Here is a 9,156-nt window from a genome sequence, read left to right as displayed (position 1 = left end):
TATATCAATTTGAACAACCATATGCAGAGACTTCAGCCATAGATGATGCTATTTGTCAGCTTATGCAGCAAAGTTTAGATCAGCAATTCAAGATAGAGACCCTACAGTTTCTTTCTGGAAAATCCAATAAGCATTAGGATTGATTGATTGTATATTGATTAACGTCCCTTTTGAGAATTTTTCACCACTTGCCGGTGGAGAGCTGCAATTTTTTTCCTTTACTCGGCACTTAGGGCCATTAAGCATGGAGGGGTCTTTTTCATGCCAGTACCTACTGCGACACCGGACCTCGGTTTATATGATCTCATCCGAAGGACCAGGCACCACATCCCACAGTGGGATTCGAACCTGCGACGTAAGAATCAACTCCTTAATTCGCGACTCTACAGCAAACGCTCTAACCATTGCGGCACGCAGGCGACCGAAGCATTAGAAAGCAGACGAAAAAGGGATTCTTTGATCACTGAATACGACATAATTTTGCTGCAAATTTATATCTATGAAGTGTCATTGAGCATTGAAAGAACTTTTCGTGTCAACTGTTAAATTTATAAGGGGCAGGTAAATGCAAAATTTACAACATGAAAACTAGTAAATTCAAAATTACAACATGATACAACACCTAATGCGACACGGGAATTAGGTTTATAGGTCTCATCCAAAGGACCGGTCTCCACGTCCCGCAGTGGATTACTTACTCCGCGACTCTAGAGCCGCCCCCTCTCTTACCACTATGCCACGGAGGAGACTCTTCGGTCGTTACAATAAATACAACCACTTGGTCGCATTTTGATGGACATTGTTATATCTTTGTGTTTGAACTAAATTTAACTAGTTAATTTTCCATCTACCTGATCAGTAGGCTAGGACTCATAGCAGACATGACCGGTCAACATGGGATTCCTAGACACCTTATTCACAAAGCCTCCGTAAACTAACCGGACCCGTAAACTTTGCGGAAACGACCCGCAGTCGAAAAATTCTTATTCACAAAGCCTCCGTAAATACCGCATCCGTAAACGTTGCGGAAACTCTCCGTAAAACATGCGTTTTTTTACGGGAGGTTATGACTACCCGTAAAGATTCCGAAAATGAGCACATGTTAAAATATTTTTTAAGATTAATTGAAATTTTGTCTTTTTAAATGTAAATTCAAATAATTTAATTTCAGTTGTATCACGTCATTTGATTGGTTAAACTGTTTTATCCATTTTGTATAACATAACTTGCCTACGTCACAATGAGTTACGTCAAAAGCGTATTACTCCGCTTGACGTTAACTTTTAAAATATGCGATATTTGAAGCCTTTTTTCCGAAGGAAAAAATGGAATAATTGTCTCATTATCTATATTGAAATTAAATTATAAGGAATGAAGCTTATTTCAAGTTATGTTATACGATATAACATAACTTGGGACAGTTTACGCTTTTTTATAAACCGCTTCGCGGTTTAAAAAGCGTAAACTGCCCCAAGTTATGTTATATCGTATAACATAACTTGAAATAAGCTTCATTCCTTAAATATTCAAAAATGCAGCAACTTCATTTTTTTTATATGATTGAGATGAAAAACAGCTTGGAGCACAAAATATTTTAAAGTACACTGTATTAACATTTTAATGTTATCATTTGTACGGAGTTTCCTTTACTAGGAAAAGTTTTAGAATATGCGATTCATATCAAATACAGTATGATTAGAATATGTTGTTCATATTCAATACAGTACAATACAGTTACAACGAACACTCATGACGCCAAAACAATTGTTACGTTATTTATGACGTCATATTGCACAGACATGGCGTTCCAGATAATGTTTCAGCGCTCCGTTTCGATAAGAAAAGATAGGGTTTTCCGAGATCGGTCACACCCCTTAGACATCTATGACGACACGGAATTGATTCGCCGCTACAGGATGCCAAGATGGTGTATTCTTGAACTTATTGATACCTTGTCGAATGACTTAGAGCCTCCCACAATGAGGTCACACAGCATTCCTGCATCGCTGCAGGTATTTGCAGCACTCCGGTTTTATGCTACGGGTTCATTTCAACAGGTATTTTAATTTCAAAAAACATTCATGTAGTGAGACATTTATATTTCTAAAATATTTAATTTGCTAATTTGTAGAAAATCCCATTTTTCAATTAAGTCAGTGATATATTAAGCATATATAGGCCTATAGCGTTTCTTATAGACCCATACCTAGTTATGAAGGACAATTGCGTTTCCTGAAAAATAATTAAAACTTACTGTAATTGATAATTATTCATAAATTCTTTTTTTATAATAATTTAAAAAAGGAGCTCTATTAATGTTTTTATTATTATTAAAAAAACAACTAAATATGCCAATGTTTGTATGATGTCATACATTTCATTAGACAAAACCCGAAATAAAGGTTGCAAAACTCTATCAAGTTTCTGTAACTAACGCTGACTAAGAAAAGTTATTTAATAAATGCAGACTATTTCGAAGCTCATTACGTTTTCTACTTATATTTTTGAGTACACTCCTAGAAAAATTGAATTAAAGTCTAAACAAAATAGTTATTTTAATAAAAATGTAACATGAACACTGTACAAAAACACTATATTTAGCAAAAAGCGACAAGCTCACAAAAATTTCATATAGGAATAGAAAATTCTTCACCGATCAATTGGCCTCTAAAATTAATTACTTTAGTATTTCACTAATAGCCTGGTCAGCGTCAGCAGATTTTATATATATATATATATAGGACCAGATATACATGTACAATACATAGACATGCATGATTGTAATGTGGAAAACGATTAATTTTCTTCATACTAAAATAAAGTGCAGCTTTGTTTGCGATTTAGTCCTTTGTGATCATATCGAAATTTAAATGTTCATCATGATCAGCAATGATTAAAATTTCTAAAATTCATTGATTACGCACATTACCCTATCACACACTATGCTCCAACAGGTTATTGGAGACATATCGGGAATAAGCCAACCCTCTGTGTCGAGGATTGTTAAGAAAACATCCAAAATTCTGGCTCAAAAAGTAGGAAATTATGTAAAATTCCCAGCAACACATACAGAACAATTGGCAGTAAAGCAGGGCTTTTCCACGGAATTCAACATGCCCAACACTTTAGGCTGTGTTGATGGAACTCTCATTGCTATAAAGCCGCCATCGGAAAGAGAAGATGCCTGCGTATGCAGAAAGGGATACCATGCCATCAACGTCCAGGGTGTGTGTGACCACAGAAAGATGCTTACAAATATCGTGGTCCAATGGCCTGGCAGCACTCACGATGCTTATATTTGGAACAATTGTAAGCTGAGAGAATGGTTCGAGGGTCAGCCTTACGTTGGGCATCTCCTGGGGGATCAGGCATATGCTTTGCGCCAATATCTTTTGACTCCATTAAAAAATCCTCAGACACAGGCTGACCGGGCTTTTAATGTAGCTCATAAAAAAGCACGACAAAGGATAGAAGACACTTTTGGTCGTTGGAAAAGTCGATGGCTCTGTATTCACAAATATGGTATGTTTCTTTAATATCTAGATGGAATTATTCAATGCCAATATTCTTACATGTATATCTAAGGCATCGTATTGATAATGTATTTCCCCCCCTTTTTTCCAATACATGTAAGGCTGAATAAGTAGCAAGACCAAAAAATTAGCAGCTTTTATCATTATACTCCGCGCTTCAAACGTGGGGTATATAACTATACTGATTAGGGTGTCCGTCCGTCTGTCAGTCCATCTATCTGTCTATGTCCGTCCGTCCATTACAAACAGTACGCTATGGAATACCCATCTCTTATGCGCAATTTGTCAGCCATTATGCACCCCTAACTTTCTTTTAGCACATGGATACCGCCATTCTTTCTATAATAATTCAAAAGCACACCCCCCCCCCCCCGCCCCTGGAATTTGCAGATTTTAGAAATGTATGTACTAAATTAAATTAAATGATACCACAAGCATCCCCCTCTATAAAATGCATTAGATTTTTTCCAAGTACCGCATGTCTTTAAAAACAGTGGATGCCAAATAAATTTTTAAAAACATTGTCTTCCTGAGGGAACATTGATTTAAATCATTTTTAAATCATTTGAGAAATATCAAGCATTATGTCTAATACTTTATACAAGGGAACTGCAAGCCGGATTGAAAATCAATTAGAATTAATTGGATGTTTTCAACGAGGTCCGCGCTGAAATTTTGATTGAACAGATGAAACATATGTTTTGTATTGTCATTCTTACCAGCCAATATTTTTTGGGTTTTAACTTTTTAGGTGGACCCTTGACCGTTGCACTTCAGACTGCAGTGGATGTTATCACATCTACTGCAGTGCTTCATAACATATGTGAAAAGCAAGGGTTCCCTGTTGAAATGCAGCAGGATAACGATGACAATGATACCGACGAAAGAGTGGACAACGATGTTCAGGATCGAAGTGGACAGCAGATGAGGGCCATAATCATCAGAGATAGGTTTTAGGTAATACGTCTCTCACATATTTCAAATCTCTCTCTCTCTCTCTCTCTCTCTCTCTCAAATTGCAGAATGTGATAAAAAAAATAGGAGCAATTGTATGTATTATCTAATTTCTTTACATTTCTTTGTAGATTGAAAAGAAAACAGAGATAACTACGATGTCTAGAACTTATTGTTCATTTGTAATTCTGGAAAAATACATCGTATTTAACAGTTAAAACTTACATATATGCTGTTCATAATGAATGGAACTTTATGTTTTGTATGTACATGCAAATCAAAGAAAACAGTGGATATAAGAATTAAAAGAATTATCAAATGCAAATTAATATTCCTCAAATTTGCATAAATGCACCGTTGAACAGTTGAAATTCCGATGTATTGCGTTCCGAATTATTACAAGTGGCGGAAAATCCCCTGGCCCGCTCATCCATCTCCAGGCGTCGACGGTCTATCTGAAGCCTCTCCCTCTCGATACCGAGTCTCTCTTTCTCCACATCTAGCCATTCTCTTTGAATATTGATCAGTTCTCTCTGTAGTACCATGCTACCGAAGAACAATCATTCAGTATACTCAAAAACTCGTACTAACGTATAGTTATGTCAAGACAATTAAGCTTATCTTTTTAAAAAAAAAATGGGTGAGGTAGCGCTGTAGCATAATGAAAAACAGAAGATAATCATCTGAACCAAATTTTAATTTGCTGAATCAGATTTTAAAAAAAGACACATTGTTGCACGGGGGGGGGGGGGGCATAATTCAGAATGGTCAATCTATAAGAGTGTACTTCACGTCGGCAATGGATAACTCTTTAACTCTTAACAACATTCTGTATTTTGCGTTGCTTTCAATTTCGAGGTGAAAAAAAGGTCAGAAGAGCCAATGAGTACCTACTTAAAAGATTTCCATTGTATTACTATTTTTTTACTAATAGCATCCATTCGGGCCTTTCGGTCTGGCAAGCTCGGAAAATATATCCGAGGTTGCCGCGATCATGAAGGAAGATTAGAAAAGCTATGCATTTATTACAATTTTAGAAACACAACTGTCATAATCTTGGTTTTATAAAACCCAACTTACTGTTACTTTTTGTACATTTAAGTGCAGGTTAGACAATAAAACTCTAAACTTCCGATTGTACATGTATGTATCCTGATCTAGACTAGTATTGCCAGTGTCAATTTCAGAGCATTTATATTTGTATGACAAAACGAAATTTTTATCGTTCAGTCTATCTTTAGTAGTTTACCCATGATTCCCGAACGTGACATCGAGCATGCGTATTCAAGAATATTAACTAACGTAGCTGCTAGCGATCGAGAGCGCTAGTAAAAAGGTACGTATTCTAGTTTTAGATCTAACTCAATAAAAGCGGAAAAAGAGTTTCCCAGAGATGTGTGTAAGCCAATTAATGTCAGCAGTTTTGAGGGATGGATCGAAAGTTTTACTGGTTTTAAATTAAAGCTAGAATACTTATTATTTAGAACTTTTTGAACCTTTTTCCCTTTTTTTTCCTTTGATGGGTGAAAGGGGGGGGGGTGTCTCCATGCAAATCATATGCGGTAAAAAAAGTAGAATATAACAAAAATTCTAGTAAACTAATCGTTTAGTAAAAATTAGATGCACTTCAAATGTTTAAGTGTAACGAAATCTAAATATTTTCCCCAGTATATATAAATTGTACGGCGCATACATATAACTTTTTTTCCCTTTAATTTTTAAAATTTTCTTCCAATCTATTTTTGCAGTTTGGGAACTTGTGCCTCGTGCATTTTACTTACTTTGTAAATAAATGAAGGTTTTTGAAAAGAACTATATATTTTCTTCAGGGCACATGAGATTACTTCCTGGGGAAGAAATTTATTTTTTTAACTACGAAAACTTAAAACATAAGATCCCATGGGTGATTTGCATCAATTACACTTTTCTGGACTTCATCGCACAGGCACTTGTTTCTGTAGTAATTTTTTAACCCATTGTATAAAAAATATTATACTATGGGTTAAAATTATTGAAGAAACAAGTGCCGTTGCTTCATTGCTATCGAAAATGGACGGGGTTTCTTGGCATGCTACTCAGAAAAATGCAATCAATGTGTTATCCAAATACTAGCATATAAAATCACCTCTCATCGGCCTCATATTGGATTGGCCGCCTTTTCATTTTCTTCGTGCAGAAAGCAGATTCTGGTGCTATTTCACTGATGCCTCCTTCTGTAGTCGTCTGTACCTCTTGTACTTCTTGTGGTGGACTCTCTCCAGAGACAGCTTTGCTTGGTGTCTGAGTGCATGGAATTTGGTACATGATAAACTTGATAATTTCTGGCTTGCTAATAACTCATGTCATAAAAAAATTATATATATATTTTTTTTTATAGGAGGGAAATTCATAATAAGATCAATATTTACAATCTGCATTTTTTTTTTCAATGAAGATTTCTAACTCACGTTTCTACAGTAGTTTTAAGGACATAGGCTACTATCCCTATAATTGTATCCACAGTATCATCTCAGAATGATGTAACATGAATTAACCGTCAGTAGTAAAGTATTTTTTATAAAAAGAGGAAACAAGGATAAATGTAGAAATCACGCCATCTCTATGACAGGGGAAGTAACTATAATGGCATATTAGAAATGCAGAGAAAAAAATTAAAACACAGATTTAACACTCAAGTTCTGAATTATTATAATTAATATAATAAAGCGATTCGAACGCGATAATTTGTGTACTATAGGTTATGTATATCCATATATTGAAATTTAGTGGCTTTTTATGTGAACATCGTTCAAAATTGTTGAAAGTCTTGAAACAAACATATTGTTTTAGATTAAAGCAAATAAATGACGGAATGAAATTAGGCTCACTTACAGGTGGAATCATGGTGTCTACATACGAGCTGAATCCAAAAATCCTCTCCTCTCCCATTACAGACACAATATCTTCTTCCATTGGGCTTAAAGGTATAATTTCCAGTTTTCCACTCCCCGTCTTACAACGTTCTTTCTGGACGGCAGAAGCTCTCTTCTTTGTACCCCTCTTCACATCATCCCACTTCTTTTTAATTTCATCGACAGTTCTTTTTGAGAATGAGACAGCATTTACAGATTCCATAATTTCCACCCACGCTTGCTTTTTCTTTGTATTGCTGATCATGTCACTGAATTTTGAGTTGATGACATCTGAACGTTCTTTAACTCCTTGAACTAATATTTCAATTTCTTTTTCACAAAAGCGCGGCTTCTTTTTTCTATCTTCCATAATTTCAGCTTTAATTGTCAGAATTTCAATGATGTCATTTTCTTAGTCATGACGTCACAATAGGTTCACAGGACAAAAGAGATATCAAGAGAATCTATCTAAACCTATGTACAAATATATATGTTACGCCGAAAACGTTTATTATTTATTCATTATTTGTAAATTGCTGTTTATTCATTTATTATATAAATAATTACCAGTTTCAATCGAGTATATTTAAAAAATGACCCCCCCCCCCTCCCCGACTACACATTTAGTTATCTAATAATCACAACAATATGAATATTTTGATTTCAATAGTTATAAATAACCTTTAAAAAGCTTTATTTTTGTTCACTATAAAAATATAAACACGTGATAAAATACTGTCTTATTCTTTTTTTTTCTTAGAAAGTTATTACTCATTTAAGTTTTGATTCTTTAATTTCGAGTATGCAACACATTTGATTAAAAAAATAAACAAAACACCCTCAAAACTATTAAAGTTTTAATATGGTCATAACTCTTTTTCGTTCAATGCAGGTGCCCGTTCAGCGTGTTTCACTTGCGGAAACTTTCCGTAAATTTCGCAAAGTTTACGGAAGCTTCGTGAATACGCCGTAAACCACCCGTAATCTTTCCGTAAACTTTCCGCAATCCCTCCGTAAACGCTCCGCGACTGCGGAAATTACGGAGGCTTTGTGAATAAGGTCCTACCCCTGAAATTTCCACGGGTCCGTGTTTATGCTGTTCACATACTTGTATTGTTTCATTTTCATTTTAATTTCTTTTCGTTTTATGTAGAATGGATATCATTCTTTTCAAAAATTGTAGTTAAATTTGAATAGGGTAAGAGGATGGTACATCAATACGAAACGATGCTTGAACATAAAGTCCTTTACTCATTTGAAACCCCCTACCAGAAAGTTTCTACAGTCATGGCAAATTAAGAAGACACCGTAGTCAAACCCCCAAAAAGTTTTTTTTCTTGCGTGGGGTTTGTCACAAAGACGAAAGGGATAACAAAAGTAGTTTGTACATGTTGTTTAACGTCAAGAATTTTTCACTCATTTGGAGACGTCACCATTTGCCAGCGGAGAGCTGCGAATTTCGTCCTGTACTCGGCACTTACGGCCATTGAACAGTGATCTAGGGGTCTTTATCGTGCAAGCACCTACTGCGACACGGGACCTTAGTTAATACGCCCTCATCCGAAGGACCGGTCTCCAATTTTCATAGTGGGATTCGAACCCGCTGTATAAAGGCCCTGTCACACCAAGCTGCGTTCACACGGAGTTATTACGGCGCTGTTAAATTTTTAAAATCGCCGTGGAATCGCAGGAAAATTGCACATATTTCTGTAAAATTTTCACAATATGAAGATGTCACGGCGTCCCTACGGCGACGGACGCGATTCTACGGCGATCTC

At 35.7% G+C, this 9,156-nt stretch overlaps 2 protein-coding genes across 3 annotated transcripts; one reads left to right on the top strand and one right to left on the bottom strand.

Moving 5' to 3' along the window:
- Positions 1-1,543: 1,543 nt before the first annotated feature.
- Positions 1,544-4,713, top strand: LOC134283048 (putative nuclease HARBI1). 2 transcript variants are annotated; one of them, XM_062765488.1, is made up of 3 exons: positions 1,544-3,522; positions 4,285-4,490; positions 4,619-4,713. In XM_062765488.1, the coding sequence occupies exons 1-2, from the start codon at positions 2,943-2,945 to the stop codon at positions 4,488-4,490; spliced, it is 786 nt and encodes a 261-aa protein (XP_062621472.1). In that variant the 5' UTR covers positions 1,544-2,942; the 3' UTR covers positions 4,619-4,713. The 2 variants fall into 2 exon arrangements, with proteins under 2 accessions (XP_062621472.1, XP_062621471.1); XM_062765487.1 differs by lacking the exon at positions 4,619-4,713 and having other exon boundaries at positions 4,285-4,499.
- A 106-nt stretch (positions 4,714-4,819) lies between these two features.
- LOC134283049 (myb/SANT-like DNA-binding domain-containing protein 4) lies at positions 4,820-8,435 on the bottom strand. Its single transcript, XM_062765489.1, has 3 exons — positions 7,359-8,435; positions 6,613-6,767; positions 4,820-5,033 (listed from the first exon to the last, which is right to left on the bottom strand). The coding sequence occupies exons 1-3, from the start codon at positions 7,746-7,748 to the stop codon at positions 4,823-4,825; spliced, it is 756 nt and encodes a 251-aa protein (XP_062621473.1). The 5' UTR covers positions 7,749-8,435; the 3' UTR covers positions 4,820-4,822.
- Between the last annotated feature and the right edge of the window lie 721 nt (positions 8,436-9,156).

Source organism: Saccostrea cucullata, unplaced genomic scaffold (assembly GCF_032062105.1).
Source record: "Saccostrea cucullata isolate Sc308-1 unplaced genomic scaffold, CSIRO_AGI_Scuc_v1 ctg88, whole genome shotgun sequence".
In the NCBI taxonomy this organism is placed as follows: domain Eukaryota; kingdom Metazoa; phylum Mollusca; class Bivalvia; order Ostreida; family Ostreidae; genus Saccostrea; species Saccostrea cuccullata.
The sequence above is the reverse complement of the archived record's forward strand: the minus strand, read 5'-3'. Positions and strand labels throughout refer to the sequence as shown.

Coding starts and splice junctions, on each gene's coding strand:
- LOC134283049 (XM_062765489.1), bottom strand. CDS start 7,748: ATGGAAGATAGAAAAAAGAAGCCGCGCTTTTGTGAAAAAGAAATTGAA. Junction 6,768..7,358: donor TAGACACCATGATTCCACCT/GTAAGTGAGCCT, acceptor CCATGCACTCAG/ACACCAAGCAAAGCTGTCTC. Junction 5,034..6,612: donor CAATATGAGGCCGATGAGAG/GTGATTTTATAT, acceptor GTTCTTCGGTAG/CATGGTACTACAGAGAGAAC.
- LOC134283048 (XM_062765488.1), top strand. CDS start 2,943: ATGCTCCAACAGGTTATTGGAGACATATCGGGAATAAGCCAACCCTCT. Junction 3,523..4,284: donor GCTCTGTATTCACAAATATG/GTATGTTTCTTT, acceptor TTAACTTTTTAG/GTGGACCCTTGACCGTTGCA.